This window comes from Cebus imitator, unplaced genomic scaffold, assembly GCF_001604975.1.
Source record: "Cebus imitator isolate Cc_AM_T3 unplaced genomic scaffold, Cebus_imitator-1.0 Scaffold41, whole genome shotgun sequence".
NCBI classification, from domain to species: domain Eukaryota; kingdom Metazoa; phylum Chordata; class Mammalia; order Primates; family Cebidae; genus Cebus; species Cebus imitator.
Window position 1 is genome coordinate 919,537 of NW_016107356.1, and position 19,648 is coordinate 939,184.

The following is a 19,648-nucleotide window of genomic DNA, read 5'->3' on the forward strand; positions in this document are numbered from 1 at the left end:
AGGAAAACCCAAATCTGCCTTTCTCTAAAATAAATTTAAACAATATTGCTTTACTTTAAAGTATGGAATGATTATTGAAAATAACTAAACTTACATTCTTTTCTCTTAAAGAATCGTCTAGAGTCTTTGAGAAAACTGAAAGCTTCCTTACAAGGAGATGTTCAAAAGTATCAGGCATACATGAGCAATTTGGAGTCTCATTCAGCCATTCTTGACCAGAAATTAAACGGTCTCAATGAGGAAATTGCTAGAGTAGGTAAGCACAGCTAATGCTGAAAGACTGGGATGTTAACTTGTGTGAGATTTGTTGCATGTAAAAATAGCATTGTTATTCATATCTTTTGTTGTTCTGTGGTACATACCTAGAGCAGGCTACCACATTTTCAGTATGTTTCATATTTGTTTCCTAAGTCTGATGTAACAAATGACCACAGCTTGAATGGCTTACAACAACAGAAATATATTCTCGCACAGTTCTAGAGGCTGCTCCAGCAGCTCTGCATCCCTCCAAGGACTCGGAGGATCTGTTCCTTGCCTCTTCCAGCTTTTAGTGGCTGGCAGCATTAATGAGCTATGTCCACATTACTCTGATCTCTGCCTCCATCTTTGCGTTGCCTTCTCCCCTGTGTGTTTGTACTACCTGTGTGAAATATCTCCCTCTGCCTCTATCTTATAAGGACATTTATGATGAGATTTAGGGACCACCTGGATAATAATACAGGGCTATCTCTTCATCTCAAGATACTTAATCACATCTGCAAAGAACCTTTTCCCGAGTAAGATAATTTCACAGTTGCCAGAGAGATAGAACTTTATTTTTTTTGGTGGCCGTTACTCAACCTACTACTCCTTACATGTTTTTAAGCATTTGGCCTTTTGAAGCCAAGAAGGACCTAACCTAAGAAAACATGCTGCCTGAATGTGTGTGTGTGTGTGTGTGTGTGTGTGTGTGTGTGTGTGTGTAGAATATTATTTACATATAATCTGTAATATAGAATACAGGAATATATAGAATAATATAATATACATTATAATTAATATATTATGTAGAATAATTCTATATTCTATTACAGAATATTATATATGTATATAATCTATTATACATATAGAATATTCTATGTTTATAATCTATTCTATTATATACATACATTATAGAATATTATAATATTATGTATATCTATTATATATGTATGTAATATTATATAGAAAGAAAACATGCTGCCTGAATATAGAGATAAATATATATATTTGCATAGAATATTATATATAATATATATTTGTATACAATATTATATATATTATATATGTTTCTATATTCAGGCAGCATGTTTCTTAGGTTAGGCCCTTCTTGGCTTCAAAAGACCAAATGCTTGAAAACATGTAAGGACTAGTAGGTTGTATAGAATATTTTATACACACACACACACACACACACACACACACACACAAATATATACTCTATTCCACTTTGTAATTAATAAACCAAATAAACCAGATTATTTTGTTTTTTGAGATAAGCTCTTGCTATTTTGCCCAGGCCAGTCTTGAACTCCTGGGTTCAAATAATCCTCCCACTTCAGCCTCCCACGTAGCTGGGACTATGGGTGGGCGCCACCATGCTTGGCTCTACTAAGCCAGGTTCTTGATCTCTGCCTGTCTCAGTATGGCTATCTTCCAACCCTACTGCCTAAGCAGCTCAGCAGCTGAAACTGTAAATCAGAATTAAAGCTGCAAGTACTACAATTCTTGGGGAGAAGCTCAACTAAAGAAAGCTCTTTTCTATCTTATGTCTCGTAGCTTATTTTCATAAACACGGAAATCTTAGTCATAAAATTCTGGAAAACACTGTGGCACATGCAATTGCTTGATTCTTCTGCAGTGCCTGAAGTAGAGTAAAGGAAGGTATCTACAAGTCACAAGACCACTGAGCTGTAATTTTAAAAATAAATTTATTGACAACTATACTATTTTCCCAGGACTTTGCCTGCTTCTGTTTGTTTCTTTTGTGATTTTACAGGCTATGTCTGTCCCACGTGGGAGTTGTGTACATGGCCCTTAGGATATTTGATTTAACTCTTGTTCTGTGAAGTATTGATTGTCTGTCAACTCAAGACTAGTAATTACCAGGGTTATTTGCTGAATCCATTTTTTTTTGTTCCAAATAACTCTGAATACATATATTGGATTTGCTCTAAACCAACTCTTTAAATATTTTACCTATTTTACACTTGGCCCCTAATCAATGTCCTTTGTTTATTCTCCATGATGACAAGGAAGTTTGGACTAAATTCGTATTATAACAATTTTTAGAATGCAATTAAGCAATACTTTATAATACTAATACTTTATCTTTCTTGTCAACATATGATCAAGAGAATTGTCATACATCCTTCTTGTTCTTGGGAAAACTTTTTTCTGATAGCCGCAGACTCAGTAGTGAGAGAGAAATAATCATTTGCCATTCCAGAGTGATTTAGTTCGAGACATTAATTTGATAACTCTTCATCTAAAATGGTTTTATTTAATGAGTGTTTTAACTTTCTTGATTATGTAAAGCCATTCATGACGTGAGTGGATGAGACATATTTAAATTTCATTTTGTTTTTGTTTTTGTTTTAGAGACGTAGTGTCACTCTGTCGCTCAGGCTGGAGTAGAGTGTCTCCATCTCAGCTCACTGTAACCTCCGCTTCCTGGGTTCAAATGATTCTCCTGCCTCAGTTTCCCAAGTAGCTGGGACTACAGGCATGCACCACCAGACCCAGCTAATTTTCATATTTTTTAGCAGAGATGGGGTTTTACTATAAGTTGGTGAGGCTGATCTCAAACTCCTTACCTGAGGTGATCCACCCATCTCGGCCTCCCAAAGTACTGGGATTACATAAATTTTGTAATATTATATATTGTGGATTTTTTTGTGCAGATGCCTGTGATAAATGCAGAAAGTTTTACTTTATCCAACCATGAATTTACTTTAAGCCAATGTGGATCTTCCCAACTATTGTGCTGCACATAGGTTGTAACAAACCAAGATACCAAAACACCAATCCTCTATGCCCTCAGGATGACTCTTTTGACCTTTTGACCCCTTGGTCATTCTCATCCATTCATCCCAGCCTACTATAAAAATGTTATATTCTATATAGGCCATGAGTCACAGAAGGTCGGACAACACTATTGGTAAACAGAGAAAGCAAAAACCTAACCAGTTTGGTATGGTTATCACTGAAAATGTCAGTAAAATATGAATAAACTCTGATATATTTTAATATAAACGTTTTTATGTCTGTGGGAAAACAAACTTGTGATGTTTCTCAGTTATTGCAAAGAATCATGCAGGAGTATTGAAAGCATTTGAACTGAATGAACATTAACAGAGACACACTGCCTCTCAAGTGTAAGGATTTCTTTTTCTGTGATGTTTCAGACCTTTCATCTTTTCAACATAAAACAGCTGTACACATTGAGGTGTTTTTTATTGTAAGAGAAAATCTTTAAAAAGTTCACAGTGATTGGCCTTTGTGGTTCTTAAAGTGATCAGTTTTTTTTTGTTTTTTTTTTTTTTTTTTTTTTTTTTTTTTTTTTTTTTTTTTTTTTTTTTTTTTTTTTTTTAGCCAGAGTTTCACTCTTGTCACCCAGCCTGGAATGCAAGGGTGCAGTCTCGGCTCACTGCAGCCTCCCTAGTAGCTGGGACCACAGGCGTGAACCACCGTGCCCAGCTAATTTTGTATTTTTAGTAGAGACAGGGTTTCACCACGTTGGCCATGCTGGTCTCAAACTCTTGACCTCAGGTGATCTACTCGCCTCAGCCGTAATAAGCCTTATCTCATTTTTTCACATAGTATAAATTATATTCTTATGCAGGACTGCATTAAGACCTAGTAGTTGTTAAACAATGTTACCAAATAACCACATATCCCAAAGGCAGACAGTCTTCACAGTGTACTTTTACCTCACTGAATCTGAAGCTGCTCTTTTTGGATATTTTTCCATTTCAGTGTGAAATAGATTGTTAGGGTTTCATTAGGGGTTTAATTATGTGGCCTTTTAAAGAAAAAAATAGTTTCAATTTCTTCCACAATTTGTAGTTCTCAGACAATAACTTTTTTGTAAATCATATAGTCCAAATAAGTTTTGAATAACTAGATTCTCTTTAGTAGGTGAAATCTCTCAATGTGACTGTAATAAATAAGCATCCGCGTCCTTAGCTATATTACCAGTATATCCTAGAACCAAAGTAAGATGATTTTCTTATGGATTTCCTACAATCCACGTAATTGTTTTAAAATCAGAATATTTCCATTATTTATAATTTGTTTTGGATGATAATTCTGACCACCACCTTTTTATGACTCTTTGAAGCTAGTTTATTTTATTTTATTTTCCTGAGACATAATCTCACTCTGGCTCCCTGGCCGGCGTGCAATAGCACGATCTCAGCTCACAGCAGCCTCCACCTCCTGAATTCAAGTGATTCTTGTGCCTCAACCACCCGAGTAGCTGGGATTACAGGCATGCACCACCATGCCTGGCTAATTTTTTTGTATTTTTAGTAAAGAAAATACAGGGTTTTGCCATGTTGGCCAGGCTGGTCTCGAACTGCTGCCCTCAGGTGATCTGCCCACCTCAGCCTCCCAAAGCATTGGGATTACAGGCATGAGCCACAAATTCTTCAAATTTGCTTTAAAGCAGTGACTTTATTAGAAGTAACAAGTCTACACAACAGCCAAGTGTATTGCTCTCTTCTGTAAGCTGTTGGTAAGCACAAGAAGGCAATCTACCACAACTCCAAGCCCTTCTATCCTCACCAAATAAGCTTACAAGTTCACTTATTCTTCTCTTTCTACATTCAATGAGCTTTTTCCAAAAAAGAAAAAAATCAAAAATTTTCCTGTTGAACAATATTTCGGCCATTGTTCCACGGTCCTGAAAAACCTTAGACAAAAACCCACTATGTTTTGATGATAAGTTTTCTGTCTGGGAAGAACCAGAATCACTGGAATTAACCAAATATGCACGACTCAACTGTTACAGCTTAATTTTTCAGACAGGTAGCCTGCACAAATCAGTTCATTTTATTTGCCATGGCACAATCCCTACTTCTAGAGGACTGTGTTTTCTGTAACAAGGATTTAGAAAGGAATGATTAACTTTCTAAAATAGATCACCTTATGTGGTTTAATCTGGGCTTTTCACATCTTGTCCAACTGTTCTGTTTATGTAAGCAGACAGCTGTTTTGGAGATTTCTTAACCTTTTTCATGTTTCATTAATGAAATTAGAGATCTTTTTTCTAGGAAGGTCAATGGAGTGATCCTGAGTATTTCAAAAGTTCCATTTTTTTTTTTACATTGTAAGTTTCAAATACCATAATCTCTTAAATATTGGCATTGGTATCATGAAGTCTCAGCCTCAAGTGTCCCTTGGCCCCATGCAGGGCCGTTCAAATGTGGCTGCATGTATGAACCCAGAATTCTTAATGGCAGTCATTATGTATGAAGCCACATTTTTTTTTTTTCATTTAGTACTTTCTGAAAACCATAGCAAGTTAATAGTGAAATAAGTTTCTTAACATAAAACTTTAATTGTATTATCTTCCAGAATGTTAAGAACAAAGTAAAATCAAAAAGAATTATCCCAAAAAGAATATACGCGCACACACATAATTATGTATGTATGTATGTATGTATATGACTTGGAAATTTAGATATCTTAGCTCTATTACATGATGCATCTGTTTCTTTGTAGGAATTAAAGATACATTAATTTTTTTTCCAACACAGAACTAGAATGCGAAGCAATAAAACAGGAGAATACTCGACTACAGAATATTGTTGACAACCAGAAGTACTCAGTTGCAGATATTGAGCGAATAAATCATGAAAGAAATGAATTGCAGCAGACTATTAATAAATTAACCAAGGACCTGGAGGCTGAACAACAGAAGTTGTGGAATGAGGAAATAAAATATGCCAGAGGCAAAGAAGCGGTATGTCGTACCATTTCCAGAGTAGCAACTCATCATAACTGACCTTTCTAAAGTTCTGTCCCAATTAAGAAGTCAGTGGGTAGAATAAATTGGCTTAAGAAGTAAAACATTAACATTGACATTTTAATGAAATACTCATCCCTTTATGTCAATTCAGTAATATTCCAATTTCTCTCAAATTCAAGTTAATTTATATTTTATAACTTAATCAAAAAATAAGCAAAAAAGTCTCTAAAACTATGAAAATAATGTTCATAAGTCCCACTCCTTTTACTCTGTAGAAGAGAAAATGAGTCCTTCATTCACCTGTTTGCTGTTCAAACATTAAGATTTAACATCTGCTGTGTGTCACTTATGCTGGGCATAGAGAAAATAAAGATAAGAACTGACTTTCTCCTCAAAAACTTCCAACTGAGTTTGCATTTACTCCAATGAAATGAGACCTCCAATAGATATTTGGTACACAGGGTATTGAGGACACATATAGTATACTTAGCCCAAATTTAGTGTACATGGTGTGGGGAGATGGCTGAGAAGTTTTTAGAAGAGGATTTCTTAAAGAGAGAACAACTGAACTGAATTGGGAAACAAGGAAGGGTTAGCATGGCACAGGTAGAGGATTTGCCAAAGAAGTATGTATGAGAAAGTTCAGAGAGAAAACATTCTGATGTGTAAGTTTTTCATGCAGCTGGAGCTTAATAGCAAGGGGGACAGAGCAAGAGATGAGACTCAAGATAAGCATAGACCAGAGGATGAAGACTCTTTTCATGTTTAGAAGTTTGGACTTTATGCAGAATCCTCTAAGAAAGCCTTAAAATTTTTAAACAGATATGGGTACATCTTAGAAAGATCTTATTTCTCATAATGTTAAAATATCTATGGCAGCAATCTAGTAAGAAATTAGTATCATTCTCTAAAAGATGGTAAGGATTCAAAGAAGTAGGTGGATTCTGATCACTTAGGAGGTAGAGTGAATAAGACTTGATGAAAGAGGGAGGAAGTGATTGCCCTGTCTGGCTTGGGTAATTGGGCAGGTACCACTCACTCGGCAAGAGAAGAGAAGGAAGAAGTTGTGAGACAAGAATGGGGCTGGATGTGTTATATCCATGTCCAAGTGAAAATATGTAATAGTCTGTTATATATGTGGGTCTGGGCCTCAGCATGAGAGAAGCAAATTATTCGACGTAATTTCAGTGTTGTGAAATTGAACATGAATACATTAACAATTTAGCCAACACTGTCAATAAATGGACTTTCTGACCATATGAATTTCTAGATAAAGTTTATCCTTATTTTTGTAGGCAGTCTTTTATAAATGTTCTATACTCCTGCCTTAATCAATTTACCATACACTGTCTCCTCTTTTACATATAGCTGTAAGTATAAATGAACTTTTTCTTAACGATTCCATATAATGATATACATGATACTAATCTATTCCAAAAAAAATTATAAGTTAACATGTTGTCTAGGGACATTTTTTCTTGTTCCACAGTGATCATTTTTAAGGAAAAGAAAGCATGTGTTTAAAAAGCATTTGTTCTAATGAAGAGAAATTGAGTCTAGAGAGTTTCAAACTTAAGTTTTGGTTTGAAGTTTTTTATCTTTGTATTTTTAGTTACAATGTTTATGATAGATGTAATTCTAAAGTCTAACCCTCACTAAGAAAAATTGTCTCCAACTTTTGTTCCAAAAACTAATGGCTTTTTGAAATCTTCATACTTCCATCACTTTTCTTAGTACAGTATTTGTTACATATACTAATCACCATTGTTACAAAATGAAAACGTTCAATCAGAGCAAAAACTAGTATTGCCTAGTGGGCAACACTAATCAAATACTATTTCCTCATCCTCCTGACCCTTCTAATCTCTGTCCCATGTATCAAGGAGAAAAATATACATCTATAAGCAATAGCCTGTGGTGGTGAACCTGAAGTCTTTGAACTTATAATTTGTTAAAACTGGGTTTTAGCCCTGGATTTGCCACTACCCACCTGTGTGACCTCAGCATATCTTCTAACCTCGCATAGCCTTAGTTTGCTCATTTATAAAATGAAGTGTGATTAAACTAGATTGGTGAATCTGAAATGAGCTATTTCAATAAATATTAATGGATGTACCTTACCTCAAACTATGGGCAAAGAGAAGTTATGAATCTCCGGATTAGGTGAACTCTTGAGTTTAACTAGCTAAAATCAGCTGTACTAAAAAAGAGTAACAATTTTGGTTTGGAGGACCAGGCTGAAAGGAGAAAAAAGTCTGGGAGGCAGGTAAGCAGTGGCCTGGTGATGGGCCAGAGTAGGGCTGTGGACAATGGGAAGAAAGTCTTACAGTACTAAGCACCTGAGAGTCTGATAAAGGGGATATTAAAGGATGGTGGCAGGATGCAAAAGACCACAATAGGGCCAGGCGCAGTGGCTCACACCTTTAATCCCAGTACTTTGGGAGTCCAAAGCAGGAGGATCACTCGAGGCCAGGAGTTTGAGACCAGCCTGGCCAACATAACGAAGCCCCATCTCTAGTAAAAATACAAAAATTAGCCTCGCATGGTGGCATGCACATGTAATCCTACCTACTTTCAAGGCTAAGGCATGAGAATCACTTGAACCTGGGAGGCAGAGGTTGCAGAAAGCCAAGGTCTCGCTACTGCACTCTAGCCTGGATGACAGAACAAGACTCTTTGGGGGGAAAAAAAAAGGCCAGGCTTGGTGACTCACACCTGTAATCCCAACACTTTGGGAGTCTGAGGCAGGTGGATCACCTGAGGTCAGAAGTTCGAGACCAGCCTGGTCAACAGGGTGAACCCCCATCTCCACTAAAATTATAAAAATTAGCCAGGCATGATGGGGTGCACCTGTAATCCCAGCTACTTGGGAGACTGAGGCATGAGAATTGCTTGAACCCAGGAGGCAGAGGTTGCAATGAGCTGATGTTACACCACTGCACTCCAGACTAGGCAACAGAGTGAGACTATGTCTCGAAAAATGAAAAAACCAAAATAAACATTTTATCCGTCATCTTTTTTTCTGGACTAATTTTTATTCCACATGCCAACTGTGATTTGTAGTTCCCTTCTGGAATTCTTTGTTGAGATAGACATTGAGGCCACATCTAGATTCATCAGGAAACTGTGTTTTCTCTGTCTGAATTGAACATGAAAAGGAGAAAGCAGAGACACAGTTGCCATATAATTGATCTCCTTGCATTTAGTCATGGTAAAGTTCATTGACTTGTGAAAGCTGTTTTCATTAGATTTTTTTTTTTTTTAAGATAGCGGAAAACAGAAAAAAACTACTCCTGGGACCATTTTGTATAAAGACTAATTGACCTATATATTTAGTAGTCCCTGGTGAGATACTATATTATAATATAGTAACTGAAATGATTTCCTGATTCATTAATAGAAAATCTTAAATTTAGTATATAAGTAGTATTGCTTTTGAGATCTAATGCATTTTTGGAAATTGCAAATTAGTTAAGCAAGTTCAGTGTGTACTCTTACCGCTACATTCCTTCACTCGAATTGATTTTTATGGATGAGTAGTAACAATGAGAAATTATGTGTTAAATGGAGGAAGACGATTAAAAACAAGTCACCCAGACTCCAAATTTACTTATTCAATCAAATATTAAGAATCTCCTATATGCAAAGCACTGTTCTAGGTGCTGAGGATAGAGCTGCTTTCATGGAACTTATATTCAGGAAATGGAGATAAACAAATATATGTCAGGTAGTGATGACTGCTATGAAGAAAAATAAAACAAGGTAAGCATTTAGAAAAATTAGGGGGCTGTGGCCAGGTGCAGTGGCTCATGCCTGTAATCTCAGCACTTTGGGAGGACGAGACCAGCGAATCACAAGGTGGGGAGATCAAGACCATCCTGGCTAACACGGTGAAACCCCATCTCTACTAAAAATACAAAAAATTAGCAGGACATGGTGGCATGCACCTGTAGTCCCAGCTACTCGGGAGGCTGAGGCAGGAGATCACTTGAATCCCAGAGGCGGAGGTTGCAGTGAGCCGAGATCTCACCACTGCACTCCAGCCTGGTGACAGAGTAAGACTGTCTAAAAAAAAAAAACAAAAAACAAAAAAAGAAAAACTAGGGGACTCTATTAGAGGAAAAAGCCTTTCTGATGGCCTAATTTGAACAGAGCTCAAAAGCAATGAGAACAGGAAATGTGAAATATATTACTCAAATATTTTTATCAATAGTTAAAATAACATTGTCAGACGTAAATGATTACGCTCTACTTATTTTGGATACATGAAATGTTTTAATTTGTACATTGACCAAACTAAGGTTGGTTTGTTTTACATGTCTCATAGTTTCTTTATCTGGCATTTCAAAAAGTAAATTTAAATATGGACTCTTATTCTAAGCTGTCAGATAAATGGAAGATGATAGTATATTACATACCAATTAATGATAGTCTTAATTATTCTGTAAACTTAAGTGTTACTAAAACCTTATCTTCTTGGAATATTTTAAAACTGCTGCTTTTACTACTACAAATTACTGAATTACTAAACTACTGAAAATAGGTGTGATATGTTTTATATAAAACTGCAGAAATGCTAACTGAAAAACCACATGGAATGGGACTGCTTTAACATTTCTTTTTGTGTTCTCTTACAGATTGAAACACAATTAGCAGAGTATCACAAATCAGCTAGAAAATTAAAACTCATTCCTAAAGGTGCTGAGAATTCCAAAGGTTATGACTTTGAAATTAAGTTTAATCCTGAGGCTGGTGCCAGCTGCCTTGTTAAATACAGGGCTCAAGTTTATGTAAGTAATCATGATTACTTTGAAGATTTTTTTTAATTTTACAATTGATATCTCTAAGAGTTTGAACTTTAGCATGTTCATAACCCAGTACTAAACAAAGGAATAAAACACTGAAACTATATCTTCTTTCTTCCTGGTACTAGAAATCTTCCAACTATCCAGTAAAAAAATGGATTTCATATAAAACAGATACCAGTACTATAAAGACAAAGAGGGACCCTTATTATAAAGACAAAGACAACCCTTATTATCAAGTTGCTAATGATCCCCCCAGGGGAGAAAGACATAAATAAATGCTACATATGTGCTTAATTAAAAGTCTTTACAAGTTATAGTGAAAAGATCAATTCTTCCCACGTAGCAAAAAAGACTCTGGAGATGGTAATCGTGGAATGAAATCTTCAAAGATGAGATATGTATGGGGATGGCTGTAGAAAGAATTCCAGGCATAAGGACACAAGTGACGGCATAAAACGTGTTAGAGTAATAAGAACACCAGTAGTCAGCAAGGAGAAATTGTTGCCCAATTTTAAAATATGGCCAAGGAAGTCATTTTGGGAAGAAAATTTTTAAATTGCTCTATTGTAACTTGTCAGTTATTTATAGATTTTAGTATTTCAGTTGAACATATATTAACATAATATGTTCCAGACCAACTACATGATAGAGATAAAATACCAAGAAAGATACATCTCTACTTTTGCAGAGATAACAGTTTGTGGGTGGACAGACATTGATTAAGTCAAGCTAGATTCATTTTCAATGTGAAAAAATACATCCAGTAAACATTTAGTTTCTTACTAATCTATCAGTAGATTATATAGTTATAGATAGGCAGGCAGAGTTTGCTCACCACTATTTGGAGTAGTTTGACATAGCTGATGCAAGAAAATAATTACATGAATCACATTTTTGTAAAGAAGATTATACAATGCAAAAAGAATGAATATACTCAAGGAGAAATTTTGCTTTCATCTCTAGAAATAGTATTACATAATAATAGAACAATGCAATAGAATCAATATGGCACAAGGCCAAGTGTTATAAATAGTATTTGGTGAAAGGTTCTTAAAAAGATTAAAGAAGCCATTGCATCTTTTGAAAGGAGCAGGCCAAAATTAAAACTGAGCGATAACTTCAAAAGACCTACTTAAAACATAATGGCATATGGGGTTTTCTTTCAGCATAATGAAATGTTTTGGAGCTAGAGGTGATGGTTATACAGCATTGTGAATGTACTAAATACCACTGAATTACACACTATAATTTTATGTTAACTTTTATGTTAATTTTATATTGTGTGTTTAATTTTATGTTAAGCTCATTTTAACCTAAGTATTTCAGTTTAACCATTTTAAAAGTGTGAATTTCACCTCAATTTTTAAAAATGACAAGCAATGAAGTACTGTGTTAAAATCAGTAGAACAAAATAAACCTAAGAAATACAAGCAGAGAATCCTGACTGAACAGTTGAAAAGGATTAAGAGAAATTAATACTTCTGGATAACATAGCATAAAAATAACAACCTACATATAAATTGTTTTCAAAAAAATACTGCAATAAACTAAGTGTACTTGTAAATGTTTAAATAATATTAATGAATTTCCAGGATAGATGAGCAAGTCTTTAATTTTTCGAGTATTCGAAATAAAAATCAGGTTATAGTCTACACTAACAGAAATTTGATTAAAAACTAGTTTTGTTTTCTTGTCTGACAGTATATTAGATTTAAAATGTCATAGCTTCACTTTTTCTCCAAAAGTAACTCCTCCTATCACAGTGTACAGATGCCTCAGGAGGGATATTTTGTAATTAAATGTTGTATGTCACCCACTCTCCTTATGTATTTTATAGGTACCTCTTAAGGAACTCCTGAATGAAACTGAAGAAGAAATTAATAAAGCCCTAAATAAAAAAATTGTTTTGGAGGATACTTTAGAACAAGTAAGTAATAAAACATACAGCCATAAAAAGCAAAATTCAGATTTTAAAACCTAAAATTAAATGTTATTTGTGGTTTCTGATTGCTAAGGAATTATTTTTTTAATAAAATGATGAAAAAATGAGAATTGAGTATACCCTTGACAGAAATATTTGAAGAAATGTATTAAGAAATGTACATTCTAGCCTTCTCATAATCACATATGAAGCGAGATGAAAGTAAGTAAATTTTCCTTTTTTTAATAGAGAAATGCCTCTAATTTGAGATAATTTAAAATCACTTTTTATACTAAAAGATGTTTCAACTGGCTACCTTGAAAGTAGGCAAGTATAATATGGGGTTAGAGGCTAATTAGCTGTGATAGATTAAGGGGTTTCTTTTTACCAAGTTTTTGCATTCTGGATCATGGAATTTCAGGAGAACTCAAATTCTCTTTGAAGTCTATTTTCAAAAGTGAATTTCAGATAGTTTCTGCTTCTGAAATCCTTAATATCACCTACATCCCTGAAAAGGAAAATTCTATTATGGTCTTTAGTAACCTTTAAACATTGTTAAGAAAAGTTAAGCTACTTCTGAAACACATACACAAAAGATATCATTTATAGGACACCAAGCAGTTAAAGGAAACCACTTGTTAATTCCACTCTTCAGGAACTGCTGTGATCTGGCTAATAGATTTCAAGATATAAAATGAAATTGTATGTTTTCTCAGAAGAGAAGCTTGTTTATTTTTTCTCATCTGGAAACAAAACCTATGACATTTCACGAATAATTATGCTAGTAACCCACAGAAAGACATTTTTCTAATATTAATAAATTCTATCAAAACTTAATTTGTATTAGAATTTTAACATTCTCAGAAAAATAGAAAAATTTGTAACATTAGGTAAGTGAGGAGTTTCATCACATCATACTATTAATACTGCAATTTGAGATTTCTAAAATATCTGTGGAGAAAAGATGAGGAATTTGGACTGCTACCTAGGAATGATGATTATTTGAGGTGAAGTCTTCCTTTAGACTGCTTCATTTTGATTTCTGTTTTTTGTTGAAATGGGTACCGAAACCTGGAGACTCCCAAAAGGTATGAATTTGAAACATCAGGAACTTCATGTCCAAAACATCTTTCAGACTGACTTGAACTTTTAAAGGCTGTAGGTGGGGAAATGTGGGGGAAAGTTATAAAAAGCCTACTATAGACTAGACCCCATGTTAGTGTCGTAAAGATAAATACATCCTTCAGGCACTCCCATTTAGAGAAAAGGGCTAACATAGATACGGTTATGCTCATCAGATTTTTAGGTTTACAAAACCCTTTGGGTTACAGGAAAACATGGCTTAGAGGGGATGCAGCTGAAAACGTTAGGAGACTTAAACCAATGTATAGTAGAAATAGAGGGAAGGAAACAGGTTTAGGAAATGTTAAGGAGGGAGAACCCAAGGATTTCACAGCTGAATGTGCAACTTGGGGAGAAGGAGGTATCAACATGACTTCCAGATTTCTGATGTGGGCAACTAAGTGGATTATAGTGCTGTTAACCTGAAGGAGGAAAACTGAGAGCAGGGTGTGGTGGGGACAGTGTTGGAGATGTTGAGCTTGCTGTCTGTGGGACATCCAGGAGGAAGCAGAAACTGTAGATTCAGAGTACAGGCAGGAGATCAGGGCTGAAAATAAAATTGTGTGTGTGTGTGTGTGTGTGTGTGTGTGTGTATTTCTTAGCATGCAGGTAGTTAAAGCCAGGAAATTTCCCAGATATGAGAGTATGAGAGTGAAAGAGATCACTTTTGCAAGTGAGTGAGAATACCATCAAGATCAAAATCCTGAGAGAACATCCACATCCATAGTACAAGCAGGGAAAGAAACTACAAGGAAGATTATGAAGGACCTTCCAAGACCTAGAGGAAACCAGGAGATTCCAAGGTCTTAGAAACCAAGGAAGGGTTTTTTCAGAAGGGAGTGATTGGTGACCACAAATGTTACTCACATGTCAAATAAGATTAAATCTGAAAGTCACTCGCTGGCTTTAGCAATTAAGATATTACTGGTAATATTTGCAAAAATGGTTTCATGAAGCAGAGAAGCCAAAAACCACATTACTGTGGATTGAAGTTTAGAGGGTAGAAAGATACGATAGTATGAATGAACTATTCTTCATGGGCTATTACAAATTAAGACTACCACAAATATTTGAGTCTGAGGAAAGGAGGTAGATCGATAGTTAGAAAGGGCTGTGTGGAAATGAATGTTGGGTTTTATGGTTTTGGTTTGGTTTTGGCAGGGTTGAGCATTGTTTGGTTTTAAAGATGAGACAGGGAGTACAAGGTAAAGTTTAAAAATTAGGAGGAAAAGAGATTGATGGATTAGAAAGCAGTCCATGAAGAAATAGGAAGGCATGGGCCAGGTACAGTGGCTCACGCCTGTAATCCCAGCCCATTGGGAGGCCAAGGCAGGTGAATAACTTGAGCCCAGGAGTTCAAGACCAACCTGGCCAATATGATGAAACTCCATCTCTACCAAAAATACAGAAATTAGTCAGGTATAGTGGCACGCACCTGTAGTCCTCAGCTCAGGAAGCTGAGGTCGGAGGATCGCGTGAACCCGGGTGGCAGAGGTTGTTATGAGCTGAGGTCACACCACTGCACTCTGGCTTGGGTGACAGAGTGCCCCCCCCCCCAAAAAAAAAAAAAAAAAAAAAAAAAAAAAAAAAAAAAAAAAAAAAAAAAGTGTGACGAAACCCCCCCCAAAAAAAAAAAAAAGAAAAAGGAGGGCATAAGATCCAGTGAAAAGTTAGAAGAGTTACCTCTTAATCAGGAGAAAAGTGGGTACCCTGTATCCTGAAACTAACTGGAAAGTAGAAGAAAAAGTCTCATACAAATATATTCATTGGTTGGAGAAAGAAAGTGATAGGATTCCGGCCTGGTGACTTCTGACTATGATAGAAAAAACATCATCTAATGAAAAAACATCATCTAATGAAATAGTCATGCCTTGGTATTCATGGGGCATTGGTTCCAGGACCTTCCTCATGTATACCAAAATCCTAGAATGCTCAAGACCCTGATATAAAATGGTATAGTACAATCATGTTTTGCTTAAGTATGGGGATACATTCTGGGGAATACGTCGTTAGACAATTTTATCTTTGTGACAGATAAAACTAGATGCCGTAACCTACTACACACCTAGGCCATATGATATGGCCTGTTGTTCATAGGCTACGTATCTATACAGCATATTATTGTACTGACTACTATAAGCTATTGTAACACAATTATAAGTATTTGTGTAGCCAGTTCTATCTGAACAGAAAAAATACAGTAAAAATATGGTAGAGATTTTTGAAAATGGCACACCTGTATAGGGCACTTACCGTGCATGGAGCTTGCAGGACTGGAAGGAGCTCTGAGTGAGTCAGTGTGTAAGTGGTGAATGAATGTAAAGACCCTGGACATTACTGTACACTTAGGCTATACTAAATGTATGTAAAAATGTACTTTCTTCAATAATTAATTAACCTGAGCTTATTGCAGCTTTTCAACTTTACAAACTTTTTTTAACTTTTTGACTCTTATAGTAACACATTGTGCAACTGTATAAAAATATCATTTCTTTATATCTTTATAAGCTATTATCTAAAAATTTTTTAATTTTTTTCTTTTACTTTTGTAACCTTTTGTTAAAAACTGAGACACAAACACACATAGTACCCTAGGCTTACACAGGGTGAACATCATCAAGTTGTCACTAAGCAATAGGAATTTTTCAGCTCCATTATGATCTTATGGGACCACAATCAAATATGTGGTTGTCATTACACAGCATATGACTGTATTTGCATGTAACTATGTACATCCCTCCATATACTTTAAGTCATCCCTAAACTGCTTGTAATACCTAATACAATGTAAACATTATATAAATAGTTGTCATACTGTATTGTTTAGGGAATAATGACAAGATGAAGTCTGTATTCAGCGCAGATGCAGTTTTTTTCATAAATATTTTCCACCATAGTTGGTTGAATCTATGGATGTAGGACCCACTGATACGGACGGCTGACAGTAATTAATGGTATCTTCTTGGGTTATAAGCAACTTGAGGGCTCCTTATTGAATGACTGAGGAAAATACTGATGGAAGTATGCCAAATATTAATAGTGGTTATTTGGGGGTTGCACAATTATTGATGATTATTATTTTACTTGTTTTTTCTTCTACTTACCACAATGGAAATGTGTACTTTTAGAATTAGGAAAAAAAAAAAGTTTAAGTAATTGATGCAGCTTTAGTAATACTGACATGGAAAGTAGAAGCTGCTCAGAGATGAGTTAACATGATTTGACCCACCATGAGGATCAATGGAAGTTCTGGTTACTTGAGTATCTGTTGGTGTTATTATAGGAGAATCTAAAACAATTTGTTTAACTTATCAGTGACTTCAGATAAAACATACCTTTAGAAAAAGTTCTTAATGTTAGATCTGGTTTTGAGTTCTGGGCGCATGCTAGTTGTATATGTCACTACCCTGTGTTTTACCAAATAACAATAGCTTTAACTAAATTTTAACCCCTAGATTTTTTTTTATTTCATATGTGTATAGAATTATCCTTTTAAAAAAGAAGTCAGCCATTTGTACATTTTACAATTTTATGTTTTCTATAGGAAACAGTTTCCTCTTGGTATAGCTGAAAAACGTTCTATATTAATTGCTGACATCAACTGGTATCAGCACTTGCCAACAAGAAATGAACTTGAGAAGCACTTTTTTCTTTCAGTTTTAGTTTCAACTGATCTTAAAGTTCAAGCTTTAACAAGATTAAATGTGGTTACTTTATTACTTTTTGAAGAAGTGCAAGACTATAATAGCAATCATCCAATAAAATTAATATAAATAATTCTTTTTAACATTTTAGAAAGTGAACATACAAATGAAAAGCTAAACAGCTATAGTAGATATAGTCTAAATAAAGCTAGACTTCACATCCAGAGACAAAAACTATTTATGAGTAAATTAATATAACAATATTAATAATATGTATAATATATGAGAGCTTAAAAAGCGCTCCCACAACAACTAATGGAAAAACAGATATTAAGATCCTTAATTTTGAGGTTTCTTTGAAGTTAATTTCTCTTAGGGGAATAATAACATTTTTGGACAAGCAATAGGTGAGAGTCCAAAAGGAATAGAAGAAATAACATTGTTCAGTTAGTTGATTGATAAAATAAAAACTCTATAACTTGTAAAATATCTTTGATGTATAGTTATGATCTCTCAACCAACATTTTATTTCCCAGTTGAATGCAATGATAACAGAAAGCAGGAGAAGTGTGAGAACTCTGAAAGAAGAAGTTCAAAAGCTGGATGATCTTTATCAACAAAAAAATAAGGTAAGAACTTTGCTACAGTTTCTGTAGGTTATCCAAAGCTATGTCATGATTGACTGATGAGTCACATATTCTGACATCAAAACCAAAATCTTTAAGCTATATATGTACTATAACTATGTTGGGTTAATTTTATCTTCCAAAGAATCTCTCCTACCTTTTTATGGAGATTTAGTTGTTATGTACTGCTAAAGCCTGAATCCCAATAAGGCCTTTTGAATACGTAGTTGTCTACCAAGAGTCGTTGCAAACTGGCTATCCTGGTCAAATTCCAAAGACCATTTACATGCAATCTAGAAGGTGGGTAAAATAAAAATACTGATTCTCCACCATTCTACCGCCTGAGCAGCATTTTACTTAGAGTATTCAGATGACTCTATTCAATACCACTTACACAATTCATGTGAAAATTTTAACTATGCCAGTATTTTTTACTTAGTTATGGCAACAAAGTATTAGGAATTGAAAACTTTTCTCTTGGCCTGTATTATATTTAGGACCTATTTGTTTTCTTAAGTAGTGTGAAATTTTTAGAAAACACACCACATAGTACGATGTAAATGTGAAATATAAAACATTGGTAATCATTTTTATTTTTCATCCATCCTCCACGACAGTGCTTGAGTTTACTCTCTGATGCACTTAAATGAAAGGCTTGTGATACTTCATCTTCACAAGAATTGATGAATTTAGGCTACTTTGCCTGTGCATAGTTAATACATCTGTAAAATAAGGACTTGGATACTTAGATAAGGCCTCCTTGAAGATCCTGGGGAAAAAAAATCTTAATTAAAATATCATAAAATTTCCTGTTGTTCAGACTGGAAAATACTGCTGAATGAATCCTATATAAGCTCTTTGAAGAGGTCACATTTGGTGAATACTTCCAACTCACCAAAAACCAAAGAACTTCACTTACTAAATTCTAGCCAGTTGACCTTGGCACCCTAAAAACCAAACCAATTTTATTTAATTTCTGCATCTTTGAGAATACAATGACTTTTTAATTTTTTTAAAGGAAAAATATTTTTTGTTCATAATATAAATGCTCATTACAAACAATAGAGAATCAAGTAAGAAATGTATAAAATGGAAAATAAAATGTACCTTATAATCTACCATAATCCCATGACTAGAAACAATGGTTAAAGCTTAGGGAGTGTCTTCCAGATAAACATGTATTGTTTTAATGGTACCAAATTATACATAATTTTTCATAATCTGTCTTTCTCAATAACAGATACCATGGGTATCTTTTCATACAAATGTAGAGACAGCGATCCTTCTATTGTGTTTTTATTATATATACGTATATATATAACTTATTTAGCCAGCCCCTTATTAATATTTTCCCTAACTTTTCAACTGACAGATAATGTTGCTGTGAATATCTTTGTATATCTTTATGCATTTTTCCATTCTTTCTCTTTGATAAATTTCTAAAGCAGAACCTTTGAGTTAAAGGTTATATATATATATGTTAAATTTTAATAAATATTTTCAAATTAAAAAAATAAAATTACTTTTTTTTCTTT

The 19,648-nt window shown here is 34.6% G+C and overlaps 1 protein-coding gene and 1 pseudogene across 2 annotated transcripts in view; one reads left to right on the forward strand and one right to left on the reverse strand.

The window, feature by feature from the left end:
* Positions 1-19,648, forward strand: part of NDC80 (NDC80 kinetochore complex component) — a 48,535-nt gene that overhangs the window by 19,711 nt on the left and 9,176 nt on the right. For both annotated transcript variants that reach the window (XM_017526067.2, XM_037737623.1), the window contains exons 10-14: positions 112-256; positions 5,781-5,986; positions 10,630-10,782; positions 12,638-12,727; positions 18,024-18,116. In XM_017526067.2, the coding sequence (XP_017381556.1) occupies positions 112-256; positions 5,781-5,986; positions 10,630-10,782; positions 12,638-12,727; positions 18,024-18,116 (687 nt within the window). The remainder of the gene's footprint in view (positions 1-111; positions 257-5,780; positions 5,987-10,629; positions 10,783-12,637; positions 12,728-18,023; positions 18,117-19,648) is intronic.
* On the reverse strand, positions 4,169-5,368 carry LOC108302472 (annotated as a pseudogene).